We start from the raw sequence: 19295 nt of genomic DNA on the forward strand, positions 1-19295 counted from the left end.
TGTACAAGACTAAAGGGACTAAAAACATGTTAATGCCTTGTATCTTGGTATCCATATCCGTATAACAAAGATACCAGTTTCTCAATTTTTTAATTATCTTTTAGTCTCTTCCCACATATCCATAAGCTGCCACAACAGTCATTTCTAATCCATACTCCTAAATAATTCTTTTATCGATGTATCCATAAATGTGTATACTGCTGGACCAATTTGTGTATAGGTACATAATTTACCACTATTGCCTTTCTTTTAGCTTCATTAATTTTGTATCCTGAGAAGATGGGAAACTGTCATAAAATGTTCCACAACACTGTAATGTCCCTTTCTGGTTTTGTGATGTCTAAAATATCATCTGCAAACACAGCCAACTTTTCTCACTACCATTTTTGAGTCCCTTATTTTCTTTGCCAATTTTTCTAAATATAATGCAAACAAAGGGGTAAGCAGATAACCCCTGCCTGGTTCCTCTACACAAGCAGAAGTTAGAGAGGAATCCACCCACTTTAATTTTCACCTCCAATCCCTCGTATATACTTTTAATCAACCTTATAATTGTATCGGGGAAAGCAAATGCTTCCATTGCACTGCTCATGAAGTCCCAATCTACTCTGTCAAATGCTTTCTCTGCATCAAGATCCACCAGTAAAAGTGACATTTTCTTACATTCTACTTCCCTCTGGAACATCAATGTGTTAATATTGTCAAATGTTCGTCTCCCCTCCACAAAACCACACTGATCCATATCAATCAATTTTGGAATCACTTTTGCCATTATAGACAAACTTTATCATGGTTTAGTACTGAAATGGGGCTGGATCCAAATAATCTTTACCCTCTTTAGGTATTACCATTACCACCACCTTCTTCCAGGATGCTGGTACTTCTCTTAAAATACTGTTAAGCAAAACCTTCCAGATCTTCATCAGTTTAGTTTTTTTCCCTCCTAACTTCCAAACATCCACAGGAATATCATCTATTTATGGGGACTTTTCTGTATATTGGTTATACATAGGATAAGAGGAGACAAGATAAAAATGGCTAACAGTTAGCAATTAAGCCTCATCTACCTCCAACCTTGGCATATTTAATTCTTCCATAAACATTTCCATTTGTACCTTTTCTTGATTTCCATAGTTTGTGTATAGCAGAGAAACTTCATGAAATTTCTGAAATATTTCTAATGCTTCTTCAGGATCTCATTATCTTCCTTGTTATAGGCTCCCTAAGCTTGGTGACAACCCTTTCTACTTTGTTGCCTGTGGTGTTGTACTAAAAGTTTTTGTGCTCTAGAATTATCATCAAAAAACATTTGCTTAACAGCAGTCTTTCTAAACTCTTGCACATTATCAAAGTAATCCCTTAATTTCTGCTTGGCATTCTGCAGTTGCTCCTTTTATTGTTCTCAGACATTCCCCCTATTTTGCAATACTTTAACATTTCAGTCCCTCCAAATAATTCTTACTTGTTAACCATATCACCCATTCTTTTATTTCCACCCTAGTTTTAAACTCCAATTAAATTTTATCCCACTCCCTAGCTGTGTTTTCAGAACAAAATTCTGTCTTCTCTAGTAGCTCCTGAATTAATTCCAAAACCCATTTCTTAAATTCCTCTCTTTTCAACAGATAGGTGGGAAAGCACCAGTGTCATTTTTATTTCATTACCCTGTGTTTTTATTTTAGTTATTATTGGCGCATGATCTGAAATACTTATTGGGTGCGTTTCAAGACCTTCAATTAAATGTACGTTGCTGTGACATTTAAAATTTATCTAGCTCAGCCCAGTTTTGTATCTCTGTGAACATGTACGTTCACTCTGAACTCCTAGTACTGAAATCACATCTCCCATGCCAAACATTTTCATAACTTTCTTCAAAAATATTTTCCTTTCTAGGCCCCCCAAGCACATCTTCACTGTTGCAAAGCAAATTCTAGTCTCCAACTATAAGTAATATTCCATGCTGAAAGCTGATTATTTCTCCCAGAATTTTCATAAGCTCCACTGTAGCAGTTTTATGTGGGATGCAAATGCATGCCAGTGTAATCCTCCTCCCTTGCTAGTAGCCCCTTAGTACTATGCATCTTCCATTATTCCCCCTCCCCTTCTATCACTATTCCTCTTGAAATTAATGTAAATACTCCTCTTTTAATTTGTCCCAGATATTCTACTAAATAACCATCCTGAAAATGTTTCTTTATCAAATTCACATGTTCAGTTCTTTCCAGGTGAGTCTCTTGTAGCATAGCTATTTGCACTCTACATTTTTAATATAGTTCACTACTCTTTATTTATATTTATCTGTAAGACCATTCAGATTGAAAGGCATTACAGAAAGCATCATTTCCTTCTACAGTTATTATTACCACCTTGTATGTATAACTGCTTTTTAGTTAAATGTCTAGGTCCAACTTTTGTTACATATACTGTTAGGTGCCTAAACCACATCTTACATAACTTTTTTTGAAAGTCCTTAAACAGAGCACCCCCCCCCCACCAAAACCTATTAACTTAACACACAAAACTATGTACATTTTATTTATTTTACATTTGTTGACCAGGACAGTCCGAATGGATATATGTCCATTTTCAGCAGAGGCCCGGGGAGAAAAGCTCCAGAGACGCACACAACACAAAAACAGTTAAGGCATGCAAATTTACAGTATATACAAAAGCTGCGGTGGTGGTGCTGCGGTAGCGTTGTCGCCTCACAGTAAGACGCTGTCTGGTTCGATTCTCAGCTAGAGTGTCTTCTGCGTGGAAATGTGTGAATGGGCGTACCTTCGTTGAAGGTTGTGCGTCACAGCTGGCAACTCAGTACGTAAAAATCTATTGCTGATCATTAGCAGACTGGAGTTCCGCTGTGGTGACCCTTAACCGGGAAAAGCCAAAAGATGCAACAAAAAATGCAGTCCATAGGAAGGAACTCACAGTATATATAGTAACTTTACATAAACATAATTTGTCAATTAGCAAATTAGGTAAGCGTTGAGAATGCACACAATAGTGCTGGTTAATCTGGGCTAATACAGGGGCAGAGCCAATGTGTTCTAAAATATTGTTTCAAGCCATTTTTGAAGAGATTTAGAGAGGGTTCCAGTGTAAGGTTGGCTGGGAGAGACTTCCATGTTCTACCAACAAAGTTGGCAAAGAGAGAGGCTCCGGCTGCATTGTTAGCTGTGTGAATCTGGAGTTTGTTGGATGAGCGTAGCGGCCTGGGGTTATTATAAGGTTTTAGTATATTTGTGAGTGCAGGAGTATTTTCAGGTTAGTTGAGTATTTTGTGCTGGTTAACCAGTATGTTGGGCAATTCAAGCCATTCTAGGTGTTTGAGGATTTCACAGTGATGGGTCCTGTATGTGGAGTTTGTCGCAAATCTGGCAATGTGGCTATAAGAACGTGAGAGTTTGTTTAGTTCAGATTCACTCAAATTAGAGAGTCTGGGGGATGCATACAGAAGGGTGGAAAGGAGATGAGAGCGAGTGACGACAGTCCTGGCTAGTGGGGTTAGGAAGGTATTATTTCTATATAGTGAATCTTCAAATATTGAAGTTTTTTCATCCTAATAAGAACAAAAGTTCTAAGCTGATATGCCACACAGACAGGCTGTCCACTCCAATGGAATTATGGGATACCAACTTTCAAACGCAAACTGAAGAACAGACAACCAAAATATGGCACCAGAGCCACCCTGCAGCCATTCCAATGTCCCATTACCTGGCTATTTCATCTAATTTACCATAAACACTGTGTGCATACTGCTTTACTTTTACAATGATTACTTGGATTTTACTTTTATATTTTATAGCACAATGCAGAAACAACTAAGACATCTGCTAAACAAAGCAAGACTGTTTCACAATGAAAATAGACTTCCATTAAAACCCACACCACATCCAAAGAAAATGCATCTGGCCAGTGGTGGATAAAGATTACCTTTGGGATGTTTTCAAATCATAGGCCTCTTGCACACAAAACAAGAAGCATACGTGTCCTTTGATGCACATTCCTAACTTTAATTATATTCCTTGTATAATACAGCACACTCAGACTTCAAGCACATTTTAAATTTGTTGTTTGAAAAATTTTCCATTAGGCGATGAAACGAAGTGCCTTAAGGCCCTAACTCGGTACTCAATCTCCTACAGATTAATGAGAGACTGACTGGCATATAAAGCATCCTCAAATCCAGCTCTGATGGACATCTTGCACATCTTTGCCTGTGAAATAAATAGAAACATGCTGGGGAATCCTCTGCCGCAAAGGACCCCCCCAAGCTATTGAATAAGCTCCCCTTGTATGTGAAGCTGATATCACCAAGGGCTAAAGTAAAAGTTTATAAAGCATTTTATTAAAAAATGCCCCATTTAAAAGAGATCTGATAATGGGGGGTATGCTATATACACTGCACGACTGCTCATTTCAATAAAGTAACCGGATAACATTAAAGATAAATTTAACAAAAGAACAGAATTTAGTGCATACATCTACACAGGTAACTATACTCTGAAAATGCTAGAATATTTCTTTCTGTAAAGTATGACAGATGTGAAGATAACTACTTTTCGCATTACTCTTAATGGCATGGAGATAACTGCTAAAATTCCAACATTGTAATGGCACAACCTCGTATGTATTCTGAAGCCATGGAGTTACTCAATTAGAAATAACCCAGAAATAATAGTATTACAATGAAACATCAATTATCTGCTTTAAGCTACGTGAGTGTTGCAGAAAGCATAAGTCATTGTATTCCATGGGTTTTATTTATTCATCTTTTAACCTAGTAGCAACTGAACTGGGCAAAAGACCATTTTCATTATACCAGAGCTAAAAGCAACGGTTAAGGTCACATTAAGTTAGCAAATGAAGTGGATTGGTAAGCGAGTTAATGAAGAGGGCAAACAAATATTTAAAATTTATATACACTGCAAAGACAGACGTAGTGTTGCTACAAATGATGCACTGAAGTGTACTGCAATTAATAAATAAAGGTATTTTTTTTTAATGTTCCCGCCTAATAACTAATTGCTCCCTGCTCCCTGGAATATTTTGAAATATTTGCAGAAACTTCTTAGACCCAGGGCAATGTCATCAAAATGCTTGATGAAATGATATTCTTCAGGTGCATCATCTTCATTGCGTTGGTTGTCAGGATGTAGGAACACACACAGTTCCCTTGTTGCAGTTTTGCTCATGGCATAAAATGAGTGGTTTGTAATAATGAACACTTAGTTCCCTTGTTGCAGGCTTGCAGCAGTGTAGTGTCTAAACGCTTTGTAATAATGAACACTCACCTGAGTATCACTTGTTGTGACAGTGTTAAACGCTTCCTTTGTTCCTGGCATAAAACTAAGAAATAAATATTCCCTTCTATTGTTGCAGCAGGGTTAAACATACTTATAATTCCCTCACAAATATAACATCCCTGGAGCAGCCGGAAATGCTCACACAAGCTCAATTGTTCACAGAGCTGATGTCATCGAGCACATGACGTCAGGTCAAAAAGCTGACAAGTTAAAAAAAAAAAACAAGAAAATCAAATTAAGGGGTGCTACTCAGGAATCATAGCACCCCATTATTTGGGGCTCAAAACTGGTAAAAAAATAAGAAGTTATGTACTCACCATAACGTTCCATCTGAGTAGGTGGACTTGTCTGCAACCTTTGGAATTCGGATCCGACCTCGGATCCAAGCCGGCAATCTTTCACAGCTTAGATCTGAGCTCCTAGCTCCTCCCCTTCACCCATAATCCCCTGCCATCCCTGACTGACCTCAGATCAAGTTTGCCCATAACCAAAAAGGCTGAAAAAGGAAACTAACTACCTTCCTTAAAAGGGCAGAGTAAAGACTTCTGGCCAAAAAACATCTGAAGGTCGGGGGGAAGGAGGGTGGGACGGTTGCAGACAAATGAAGTCCACCTACTCAGATGGAATGTTATGGCGAGTACATAACTTCTTAATCTGAAGTAGTTGACTTCATTTGTCAGCAACCTTTGGGACAGAGTCCCCAGCTACCTGTACCTTGGGTGGCCTTCATGGAAGGATGTTCCGGAGCACTGCAGAGCCAAAGGATGCTCTCCCTCTAGAGATAATATCCAATTTATACTGGTTGATGAAGGTATGAGGTGAAGCCCAAGTGGCTGCGGAGCAAATATCATCCAGGGGTACTCTAGCCCGAAAAGCAGCAGATGTAGACATGGACCGAGTAGAGTGAGCACGGACTCCCTGAGGTGCGGGCCTGCCAGAACTCTCATAAGCCAAAAGAATGCATTGTGAAATCCACCTCGACAAGGTGACCTTCGACACAGATTTGCCCAAATTAAATTTGGCAAAGGAGATTAACAACTGGTCGGACTGTTTATGACCAGCCTTTCTATGAATGTAAAAACGCAGCTGTCTATGCACGTCTAAAGAATGCAGTTTGTATTCTCCTTTGTGCTGGTATTCAGGAAAGAAAACTGGCAGATTAATGGATTGGTTAATATTTGCCTCGGAAGCAATCTTAGGAAAGAATGAGGGATTGGTCCAGAGGTAAACCCTATCCTTGTGGAAGGTCAAGTAAGGAGGTTTTACACATATGGCTTGAAGTTCAGAGACCCTCCTAGCTGAAGTAATAGCGACGAGAAAGGCTGTTTTCCATGACAAATGTTTGAGATCAGCTGAAGCTGCAGGTTCAAAGCGGGGAGCTGTCAAGGCCTGGAGTGCTAACATCAAATCCCAGGGAGGCACTACTTCCTTTATTGGAGGTCTGAGTAAGAAGGTGCCTTTCAGAAAGGTCTTACATAACTTCGAGGTGATCAATGGACCCAGTTCATGTCCCACGTGGTAATGAGAGATAGCTGCTAGTTGAACTTTGACTGTGGAACAGCTAGCCCCCTGATGAAAAAGCTCTGAAAGGAAATTCAAGACTGTGGACAACGGAGCTGTGAAAGGGTCTAGGCTCTGACGCTCCACCCAAATAGCGAAACGTTTCCATTTACTCCTACAGACTTTCCTAGTAGAGGGCTTGTGTGCTGCTACTAGGATAGCTTTAACTGGGGAGGAGATACCGGGAGTCCAAGCTACGAGTGGAACTGGAGCAACCAAGCCGTAAGCTTGAGATTGTCCAGGTTCAGGGCTGGGAGGCCTAAGGAGTGGGAAATCAGATCCGGAAGGGGATCTAGAATCCAAGGCGAATTCACCAGATGAGACCAGAGGTAAGGAAACCAAGCCTGACGAGGCCAGAATGGGGCAATAAGGATCATTTTGCTCACCAACTGACTGGCTTTCTGTAGAAGTTTCAGCATCAGAGATAGAGGCGGGAAAGCAAAGAGAAGACCAGGAGGCCAAACATGCACCAAAGCGCCTCTCGGGAATTCCCCGGCGGGGAGAATTAGAGCGAAGTAGCTGTTGCATTTCGTGTTTGAAGGAAAGGCGAAGAAATCGCAACAGGGTTGTCCCCATATGGCAAATATCCGCTTCGCTACCTGGGGGTCGAGAGACCACTCGTAAGGAGACAGTATGGTGCGACTGAGTTTGTCCGCCAGGATGTTGGACCGTCCTGGAATGTGCCTTGCAATAAGAAAGCGGTTGGTGGAGATCGCCCATTCCCACACTCTCACAGCTTCTCGACAGAGTGGGTAGGACCTGGTTCCCCCGTTTGTTGATGTACTAGACCACCGACATGTTGTCTGACTGAACTGCAACTGTTCTCCTGTAGGAAGAAGGCTCTGAAGTGCTTGCAACTGTTCTCCTGTAGGAAGAAGGCTCTGAAGTGCTTGCAACGACAACAGCACTGCCCTCATCTCTAGAACATTTATATGCAATGAAGTCTCTATCATTCCACGTGCCTTGGGCCGTCCTGCCCGCATAATGCCCTCCCCCCACCCGAGGCGGGAGGCATCCGTGGGCACCGTGGCTAGTGGAGGGGCCATGGAGAAAGGGCGTCCCGCTTGGAGGTCCGGTGATTGTAACCACCATGCGAGAGCCCTTCTGCAAGCTTTGCTGAGGAAAATGGGGTGACAGAGGGTATCAATGGAAGGACCATTGGACTTGGAGAGTCCACTGCAAAACCCTCATGTTCAGGCGAGCCATGGGGAGCAGGGTAATTGCGGCCGCCATGGAGCCCAGTGCCCTCAGGACCAATCCCGCTGGGGGAGCAGACGATAGTAAAATGGCCCACACATGTAGCCTCAGGGTGTGAAGTCGATCGGTGGTTAAGAAGGCTAGTAAGTTGTTGGTGTCTAATCTGGCCCCAATAAAGTCTATCACCTGAGTGGGGTTGAGAAAGGATTTGTCCATGTTGACGGTGATCCCTAACCGGGGAGCAAGGTGGAGAAAGTAATTCCTGGCTGAGCAGAGTAGATGCCTTATTGGGGTGGTCAGGAGCCAGTCATCTAGGTATGGAAACACCTGCATTCCCTGAAGCCTCAGGTGGGCCGCTATCACTGCTAATACCTTGGTGAACACCCTGGGGGCTGAGGTAAGACCGAAGGGAAGGACCCTGAACTGATGACTGGCTCCTAGCCAGAAGCGGAGAAACTTCCTGAATCGCTTGTCCATCAAAATGTGGTAATACGCATCCTTGAGGTCTATCGAGCACATCCAGTCACTCTCCCACAACAGGGGGAGAATGGATTGAAGGGTGACCATCCGGAACTTTTCTTTGGTTACTGACAGGTTCAGGAGGGAAAGATAGAGGATTGGCCTTAGGTCTCCCGTCTTTTTTGGCACCAAAACGAACCTGGAGTATTAACCCGATCCAAACTGGTCTGGGGGGGACGTGTTGGATGGCTCTTTTTCCTAAGAGCTGCTGAATTTCTGCAGCCTCCCTCTGATCGGGTGGGACGTCGGGGAGCCGTTTGGGTTGGTGAGCGGTGTGAGAGAAAGGAATTTGGTATCCTCTGGATATGATGCGAAGCACCCAGCGGTCTGTTGTGATGGACTCCCAAGCTGCCAGGTGCCGCGAAAAGCGTCCCCCCAACTGCCTCCAGAGAGGAGCAGTCGGGCAACCCCTCAGAGTCACTGGGTGGGCTGGTTAGAGAAAGGTTCTCTGGACCCACCATTCCTCGGGCCCCCTCCCTCTGCCTCTAGGATGGCATCCACCCTGTCCTCCTCTGCCACGGAAGGAATGGGGGTCCGGAGCAGACTGGGATTGTTGCAACTTCCGGAACCACATCTTCTTCTGTCCCTTTTGGTTCTTGGAGAAAGACCTCTGGGGAGCAGAGAAGCGGACTCAGACGGCAGCCGTCTTCCTGTCCTTTTCGCTCTGGACCAAAGTCACGTGAATGGTCTTGCCAAAAAGGGCAGAACCATCGAAAGGGGCATTCGCAAATGACGCCTTGAAGGGTTCCGCGAAATCGCAATGCCGGAGCCAGGCCTGACACCGCATAAGGCCTGTTCTGCTGGCTCTAGCGGCTCCCTCTGTGGCGTGGGACAACAGCCGCATAGAGGTGTTAGATATGGACCTGAGTGGCCATCCGAGTGGAGTACAACCGCTTGTTCTCCACCGACATGGACTCAGAGGGCGACGCAGCGTACTCTGATAAGGTCCCGCTGCAGTCGAATAACATGTGCCATGTAGTTCAGAGACCTCACCGAGAAGGTCGCTGAACTAAAAGCCTGCTTCCCTAAATGGTCCATCAAACGAGACTCCATGCTCGGTGGATGGACCGAGGGGCTCTCCTAAGCTAATTCCCTCTTGGTGGCCGCCGCCACCAACATGGCATCTACGGGGGGACCCTTGCTCTAATGGGACCTCTCGGAGGGAAGACTAAGGATTTTATCCGGGCGTTTGGGGACTGGCTCCACAGTGTCCAGCTCCTTCCATGCCCTAGTGGTAATAAGGTCCACTAAAGGGTCGGGCGGACGGGACACCCAAGAGGTAGACGGGCCTGCTTCGAATGCCTCCAGGAACACGAATTCGTCCGAGGAAGCCTTGGGGCAGACCACCCCCCTCTTATCCTGAGCATTTCCATGATGTCTCCAAAGGAGACATCCTCGGGGGGTGACCTAGGGGAGCCTTCCCCTTCATCCAAATCAGTGTCATCAGTCAAGGACTCGGGGGAGTCCACGTGCCTCCTCTTGCACTTTCGCTTGTGAGGAATGTCCTCGGGGGGCTGTCCGAGGACGTCTCACCAGCCACATCCTGTTCCAAGGGAATGACCTGGGACATCGAAGCAGGCTATCCCTGGGGCCGGGTGATGGAAGCCGGACCCAACAAAGAGGGAGTGCGGGGCGGAGCCGAAGGACCGGGGGCCTGGAAGCACTCGACAGTGCCTTCTCCACCACATCGAAAGCAGAGCAAGAGCCGCTCTCTCAGGATCCGAGAGCAAACCTTCGCTCGGATCCGATGGACGGATCGGGGTCGGCGCCGAAGCCATCGGATCCAACGGACAAGTCTGCTTCGACCTAGACGGAGCCCAAGACACACTGATTCCCTCGGATCCAACGCTCAGCCCACGGCTCCGAGAGCCCAGATCCAACAAAAATGGACCAGACAGACTTGAGGGGAAGAGTCAGCACCTTAGTACCCAATACTGCCGGCGCCGACCCACTTCCGGTTCCAAGGCTGCTCGGCTCCGAACCCGGGAAGCGGGTCGGAGAAGGAGCTATCAGGGCAAAGAAAGGTGTCGAGCTCCCCCCCAGAGGGGGGGGGGAGAGGCAGGAGCACTCCCATCTGCAGCTGGGCCTGGAGAAACCTTCGCATCATCCGGTCCAAATCTGCGTCGGAAAGGCTATGGGTCGATCTTAATGAGGCCACCGAGGCTGGCCGGGAATGCCACCTCGATTACTTCGACAGAGATCGGGTCTCCTCCTCGGGGCCCGGTGAGAAGCACGGAGACCGGATCAGAGGAGGAGGAGACAGGGAAGCCCTGGAGGGAGAAGACCGCTTAGCCACGGGAGCCGAAGCAGAGGCCTTGGGCCGCCGCTTGTGGTGCTTCTCCCTCCTTTTTTCTTTCCTGGCCTCCCTCTCCTCCGGAGCTGCAACGGGAGTTTGAGTCCCGACCGGAGGGAGAGAGGCAGGAGTGGCCGCTGGAGCAGGGGAGGAGGCCACAGAAGCACCGGAGGCTGAAGCCGAATCTGGGGGCAAAAGTCCTGCTAGGATCAGCTTCGACCTCCGGTCCTTCAGTGCCCTGGGGTTGAACGCTGTGCAGATGGAACACTCAGAGGAAAGGTGTTCAACCCCAAGGCACCGAACACACCGAGTGTGGCCATCTGCTGGGGAGAGCTTATGGCCACACTTGGTGCACTTATAAAAAAATGGGTTTTGGGGCCTCAGACATCTTAAAGAAAAAACCCACTTGTTAGGCCCCAAACACACAACACACAGAAGCTACGCACCAGCGAAGGGGAGGGAGGTTAAGTTTAACTAAAAGGTATCAGTTTAAAAAGGGATGCCTGACCACAAAAAACACTCTCGCACACTTAAAGATAATAAAAAAAGTTTTAAAACTCTCACTGAACACTCCGAAGACCCTACAAACCAGGAGCTCAAAATTCTAGCTGCTGACAGAAGCGTGGCAAACTAGATCTGGGGTCCGTCAGGGATGGCAGGGGATTATGGGTGGATGGGAGGAGCTAGGAGCTCGGATCTAAGCTGTGAAAGATTGCCGGCTCGGATCTGAGGTCGGATCCGAATCCCAAACGTTGCTGACAAATGAAGTCAACTACTTCAGATCAAGAAATTCAGTATGGTTGAGAGGTACACGCCTTCCTCTCCCCCTCCCTCATTTTTCCATTGCAGTACCTATATTTCTTAAAACTAAAAGAGAAGGGAGAAAAGGGGAAAAAAAAAACAAAAGCACCCCTTTATATTAGTATCACCATTGCATTAAAAAAAAACTGAGAAAACTTTACTTCATGTCTAATTGGTTTTGTATTATCTTTGAGGCATTTACAGCTGGAAAAACCTGATTGTTTTCATAGAACATTATGCCCTAGCCAACGTCTCATTTCTTTTTTTTTCCCTTTTTCCTCAGCCAGTTCCCTTCCACCAGACTGTCTCCAGTTTCTCTATCATATTGGCTCCATGGAGACATGAAGACCAGCTACACAACTGCTACTTGGAATACATAATTGCACTGGTTAGAAAAACAAAGCCTCATAATATTCATTATTCTTTTTCATTTACTTGCTCAAAACTAATCATTCTAAGATCCTTAATCTGTCATTTCCCCAAGAAAGAATGAAAAAAAGCATATTAATTTTAACTTTGTCATGCCTTTTTAACCAAGTCTGTATGGCTTATACTTCCCACAACTGTACAAGGGGAGAGAGAGGGGAGAAAAAAAAAACACCCGTTTACAATTACCATTACACAAAAATAGCATGCAAAGAAAACCATGCACCATATAGTACTATTAAGAAAATAAAGTGTTTTCTTTATTTACAGTTAGTTTTCTCCCCTGTCTTCCCCTCCCCAAAGCATTTTCCAAACATTGACATGAAGTAGGGTATACACTTGAGTCCACTAAATTTTGAAAAAGTCCAATATTTCTAGATTTTCTTGTTCTGTCATATTTCACAAATTATTGCATTGTAATCCCGCAATAAGTTACTGGTTTAATTGCTGTTCTCCATCGCTCAAATCCTGTCACTGCTTCATTTCCAAATGTACTCCCAATTCTTCTACTCAGCTCTCATGCTCCCTTCCTTCTCTCCAAAATTTTCCATTGAATTACTGGAAAAAGTTTCACAAGTACATCTTTACTATTAAAGGTCTAGGTTACTTTCTTATACCTAGCTTTGGAGCACACACTCAATGTGCCCTTTCAACTAAACTGCTGTGGAATACCAGTCCAGTTGCTTATTTCTGCTTTCATAAAAAATGAATGCAGTCTGTTCCCTCCAGCTTCTCTGGTATAGCTGAAAAAGCTATGTACTTACCCATAATGTTCCATCTGAGCTGTTGCTTTTCAATTGCGTCTTCAACCTATGAAACTTGGATCCAACACAGATCAGACTCTGATGTATACTCCAGCATCAGAGCCAAACTCCAAGCTCCTCCCCTACTCATAATGCCCCACACTCCCTCCACCCCTCAGATTGAATTTGTTGCAGAACAGTACCAAACCCTTTCAGCATACAGGCACCCCATCCCTGAATCAGAAAAGATAATGGCAGACACAGACTCAGCTCTAGTCAAGAAGCCATCTACGGCTGCCACTGTCCAGTCCACTACACAGCCAAGAACAAAGGGAAGGGAGGAAGGAGGGAGGGATGGGCAAAGACAAATTAAAAGCAACAGATGGAATGTTATGGTAAGTACATAACTTCTTTATCTGAAGTTTTCATTTGCTCTTCAACCTGTGGGAGAGTCCCAGGCTACAATAACCTTGGGAGGCCCTCATGGAAAGATGCCCCAGAGCACAGCTGAGCCAAAGGAAGCTCTGCTACTGGAGAAAATACTCAGTTTGCAATAGGAGACAGAAGTATATAACAGGACCAGGTAAACAGCTGAAAATATATCAACAGGAACCCTGGACCAAACGGCCACATAAGTAGACCCTGATCTGGTAAAATGAACCCAGGCAGGGCCTGGTAGATACACTCCTTTGGAATGATATGCAATGGAAATATAACTAGAAATCCAATGAGCAAGTGTGACTTTAGAAATATACTTTCCCAGACATGACTTGCAAAAAGACACAAAAAGCTGGTCTGACTTCCTCAAACTTTTAGTTCTATGCAAATAGAAAAGCAGCTGCCTGTAAATGTCAAGTAAATGTAATTTGTATTCCCCTTTATTCTGGTAACTGGGGAAGGAAACTGACAAATTAATCACCTGGTTAATGTTCGCTTCAAAAGCCACTTTAGGTAAGAAAGGGCTAGCTCGAAGGGTCACTCTGTCTTTATGAAAGAGCAGATAGGAGGCTTGATAGATAATGCCTGAAGTTTGGAAACCCTCCTGGCAGAGGTAATAGCCACCAAGAAGGCAGCCTTCACGATAAAAAAATGTAAATCGATAGCAGCTGCTTGACCAAAGGACAAAAATGTGAAGGCCTGTAAAACCAGAAAGAGATCCCAAGGAGGTGTGGGGTCCTTGATAGGAGGCAAAAGAGGAAAGGTACCCTGGAAAAAGGCCTTGCAAAGCTTAGACAAGTCCAAGGAGGCCAAATTCTCATCCACATGGAAAATAGAAATTGCAGCCAACTGAACTTTAATTGCAGAAAAATTAGCACCATTGTGAAAAATGAGCTAGAAAGTCCAGAATGGCAAGGACTGCAGCTGTAAATGGATCCAAATTATGCTGTGAAGCCCATATAGAAAAACGCTTCCACTTGCTGGAATAAATCTTCCTGGTGGAAGCCTTATGAGCTGCAACCAAGATCTTTAACAGGTGACGATAACCTTGGAGTTCTGACCATCAGAGAAACTAGTGTAGCCATGCGGTGAGCTTTAGGCCAACTAATTCCAGGTAAGGAACGCCTGAGGGGTGCATGAGAAGATCCGGAAATGCATCCAGAGTCCAGGGAGGGCACACAAGATGAGACTGCAGAAAGGGGAGACCAACTTGACAAGGCCAGAAAGGGACGATGAGGATGACTTTGCTCTTCAACCGTTGTTTCCCTGAATAAACTTGGAGAACAGAGAAAGAGGAGGATAAGCATACAGTAGACCGGAGGGCCAAGCATGGACTAGTGCCATCTCTGGGCAACTCCCCGGAGGGGGGATAAGAGCGAAATATTCGTTTTACTTTGAGTTGGAAGGAGAAGCGAAGAGATCGCAGCAAGGATATCCCCATTTTTGGAAAATCATGTCTCCACTACGAAGGATTCAGAGACCACTCATTAGGCATCAGAATATTTCTGTTGAGCCTTTCTGCTAGAATGTTGGACTTCCCCAGAAAGTGCACTGCCACCAGAAACTGGTTGGAAGAGATCGCCCACTCCCACAATCTCAAAGCGTCACAACAATGAGGATAAGATCTGATCCCCCCGTTTGTTGATTTACCAAACAACTGAAACGTCCTTCTGGATGGCAATACTCCTGTTAGGAAGAAAGGCGTGGAGGGCTTGCAATGCCAAAAGCACTGCCCTCATCTCCAGAACACGGATATGCAGACCGGTCTCCAAGGGGGACCACATGTCTTGGACTGTCCATCCCACACAATGCCCCCCCCCACCCAAGCAGGGAGTAGTCTGTGGTCACCATGACCGCGAAGGAAGAAAGAAACAATGGTCAGCCCAGAAGACGATCTGAGGACAGGAGCCACAACCAAAGAGTCCCAGCAAACAGGACAGCCAGACTGGACACAACGGAAGATTGAGGAGGGACCACTTAACAGCTAAGGTCCATTTCATAACCCTCATGTGAAGACATGCAGCTGGAAGAAGAGTGATCATGGCTGCCATGGATCCCAATGCTCGAAGAACTATACCAAAGATGTAGAAGGCTCTGTGCCAAACGCTTCCAGGAATACAGACTTGTCTGGGTTGTGTTTAAGGGTAGACCACCCACCTGTCTGGCACAGAATTTCCATGTCACCAAAGGAGACATCTTCAAGGGGTGATTAAGGGGAACTCTCCCCTTCATCCAAGTCTGCACCATCCATGACAGATTCTAGGGGGACAATCACAATCCTTCCATTTGCACATGTGCTTCTGAGGATCCTCTTTAGGGGGAAGCTCCTGGGAGGACTTGGAACCTTCAGGGGATTCCTGAAGAGGAACCTCCTGCAGTGATCTGGCAACAGGCTGTCCCTGAAGGGGGGGATAGAAGACTCCGGCCCAGACACAGAGGGAGGGATAACAGAATCTAAGGACAAAAGTGTTAAGGCTCTCAAAGGAGCCAAGAGGACCCTCGCCACCACCTCAAATGTCAAAGGCAAGCAGAATCCAGAAGGCACAGCAGCCAAAGCCGAAATACTCTGCACTGGAGCCTGCCGGACCACTGCCCCCAGCACAGAGGGGGAAGTCTGAGCTGAACTTCCCACCACCAAAGCCAGAGGGGAAAAGACAGCCCTGAAAGCTTTGCACCCAATGCCTGCCCCTCGGAGTCTATGCCGAAGCTACAGCTTCAAGTCTGTCTGATTCAACACTGGAGCCGAACTGCTCAAGGTAAATGTCAGTGTCGAGGTACCAAGGACCATCGGATGCTGACACCTCAACACTTGGAAACCTCGGACCCAAGGACTCCAAAGCTGAAAAATCTGATCGGAGAAGGAGAAATAGGGAGGAAATGAGACTGCACACTCACGGCTCCAGGGGGGAGCAGGCAGGACTCCCAACTAAATCTGGGCCCAAAGAAATTTCAGGATCCTGTGCACCACAGCTTCAGACAGGCTCCGAGTGGACAGGACAGAGGAATCTACCAAACCCAGCCGGAAGGCAGAGACAGGAGACCTAACTCAGGAACACACGGACTCTGGGGAGAAATGAGGAGACTGTAGCCGAAGACAGACCTGGGCCTAGACCTGGTGGGCGGTTCAATCGAGGAAGATCAGGCAGGAGACTTCTTCCTCAGCCGATCCCGCTCCTAGTGCCTGACCCACTCTCCTTCCCCTGACTTCTTAGTGGGAGTTTGAGTCCCAGAAGCAGGGGGTGCAGAATTAGAGGCTCAGCAGGGGAGGTAGAAGGCCTTTCAAAATAAGCTTACTACTCCTGTCGATAAGTGTGTAGGGGTAGAAGCCTGGCAAATCAAATAGGAGGAATCAAGATGGGAGCCTCCAAGCAACACACAGTGTGGGCATCAGGTGGAGGAATCTTGTGCAACACTTTGTGCACTTCTTGAAACCTGGCTTAGGAGTCTCGGCCATGGGAACAAGAAGTTGCCAGACACACTGGCAAAAGAGAAAAAGAGAAAAAGAGAAAAGAGAACAAAAGAAGCAAGAGTTTTTTTATTTTTGTATCATTATTATAATTATTATTAAGAACCAAAACAACCACATAGGGATAGAAAGTAGTAAGAGAAGGGTAGGCAAGGAAGACAAGGAAATAAATCCCAAAGAACTTACTACGCAACTCTAACATCTGGAGGAACTTATAAACACGGCATCCCCTGCTGTTCGGAACAAGCGGTAAATAAGATCTGAGGGGAGGAGGGAGTGCGGGGGCATTATGGGTGGGGGATGAGCTTGGATTCTGGCTCCTATGTTGGAGTATATGGCAGAGTCAGCTCCATGCCCAATCAGAGTCCCAAAGGTTGAAGAGCAAATGAAAACAACTCATTCTCAGGTTTTACCTACATGCTCTGTCCTCCAACATCCTGTGGTAAACAATTAGTACTGTAGAGCATCTTGTCCCATGCTGACATAAGCTGGATCCCACTGGAATGGCACAAACTACTTAGCTAATTGTTTAAGCCAATTATCTTTTTCTTTCTACCCAGGTATAATTTTTGAAGGAAGGAAAGATTTCACTCATGACCAAAGTTCTGCCTGCATCTTGACATGCATGGAGAGTTTTAACATGTCTCCTGCATAACCCCCCAGGGTTTACATCCCAAGCTGTTTACCACACATGGGGGACCAGCACCATATCAAAGTACTATTTATTATGTGAAATGATCTTAAGGTCCCTTGAGATACTGGAGATCTTAACACCTCAAAGACAACGTGTTGTTATGTTGTCTTTGTCCATCCTAGTGAAAGGAGAGAATCAAAGTGCCTGACTAAACAGTCACTAGTCACAAAAACACTTATTTGAAAAGTGGTCTGGTGGCTCTCATTTGAGAATTTAATTCTTGTTGACCCAATGAAAGCATGCCTAAATGCGATGTGGTGCTGCATTTTTACTGAGGTGTAGACTTCATGCGTGCAGGAGGCTATGGCAATAATTTTTGCAGCCTTAGCATGCAACATTTTAGAATGGGTTGATGGGAAAAAAAAAAAGGTAGTGTGCGCTGCACTTGCATGCCTCTCAGTTTTTTTGGTGGGTGAGGCCTCTATTCTTGTAAAATATATGCATCACTCACAAAAATATTTTTTTTTTTTTTTAGTAAGAGCATAGGATAGCAACTACACAGCCTAAAGATAGCAACTGCTATGAGGCTGGCAAATAGAAGGCAAACATGCAGGCTGAATTTCCATTTTGGTCCAGAGATTGAGAATTAAGATTGCACAATGGATGTAGTTATGACAAGAGTTAATGAGTTATAATGGAGAGGGACATAGCTATACAAATTTGCTTAGAGAGTTTACCTCGAGTTATTAAATGAACCAAAGTAAGTAAATAAGATTAAGGTTTAGATGGAAGGGATACATTTGCCTTTTGTTATATGAACTAAATAAATTAGTTCAGGCTAGGTAGGAAGGCAGACTTGGTATTACTTAAAAATACAGCAAATTAAATAATTTGGGTTAAGTTGCTACTGTGACAAAGGACAAAGCAGAATCACTAACCTACATGAATAATGGAGAATGAGTACATGGTGCAACTACGGGCTGCTTTGTGAAGCACAGGGCAGTGTAGGGCATATACATACACACTGCCTGCACACCTAAAGGCAAGTGAGAAGATTGTCAGTTCAAGTAACAGCATGTCTTTAGAATGCATATAAACAGTGGACCACCAAATGAAACGTGCTCCACACGCAAAGTACTCAACAGCAGAGAACTGAATGAGAGCGCCAACTGGTATTAGCACATTTCAGGTTGCAACACCCCTGCTTCAACCCAGATGCATTCATAATTTTTTTAAAAAGTAAATTTTAAACAAGAAGCAAACAGAAACGTCTACCTACCTGCAGCACTTGAGTCCAGCTAAGGTCTCTTCATGTAACTTGATTTTGTCTTCAATACTTTTAATATCAAATTCTAACCCTTGAGGGTCGGCCTTTTGTCTTTCTTCACATAAATACTGTAGGGCTATATTTAAAACTTTAAGAAGTGTAAGAAAATTCAGCTTCCCAGCTTCATATATATTCTCGTTAACCTGTAGAAGAAATGTATTAAAGATAAATTTCAAAAACTAACAATTCCTGTTAGTTCATTCTTTTGAATTCATACCATATTACTGGGCAATTTTTTAAGTCACATTTAAGTACAATTGTTAAATGGTATTGCATTTGTTGTGGTTTACACAACACTACTCTGTATCCAAGGGCAAACTTCCACAATGACTTGGCAAAGAGCCAACTTGCCAAATGGGGTTGATTGGGAAACCATAATTGTGCAAACACAGAACTGAAATTTCCCAAAAGAAAGGAATGACTGCCAACACAAAGAAACCATCAGACAGTGATTTACTGTGTTAAATAGCAACGGGGGACTTCAACTTCATTGAGCTGTGCTCACAGAGTCAGCTTTTGGTGCAATCTGCACTCTAACAGCAGTACAACAGCCTAAAGCTGCTACTTGCAACAATTAGGAAACAG

At 44.8% G+C, this 19295-nt stretch overlaps 1 protein-coding gene across 1 annotated transcript in view; it reads right to left on the minus strand.

Moving 5' to 3' along the window:
• The window catches only part of HAUS6 (HAUS augmin like complex subunit 6), a 2286143-nt gene that overhangs the window by 1230716 nt on the left and 1036132 nt on the right, over positions 1–19295 (minus strand). The window contains exon 9 of the mRNA XM_044060364.1: positions 18663–18853. Within this exon, the coding sequence (XP_043916299.1) occupies positions 18663–18853 (191 nt within the window). The remainder of the gene's footprint in view (positions 1–18662; positions 18854–19295) is intronic.

This window comes from Protopterus annectens, chromosome 2.part0, assembly GCF_019279795.1.
Source record: "Protopterus annectens isolate FY-2018-M chromosome 2.part0, PAN1.0, whole genome shotgun sequence".
Taxonomy (NCBI): domain Eukaryota; kingdom Metazoa; phylum Chordata; order Ceratodontiformes; family Protopteridae; genus Protopterus; species Protopterus annectens.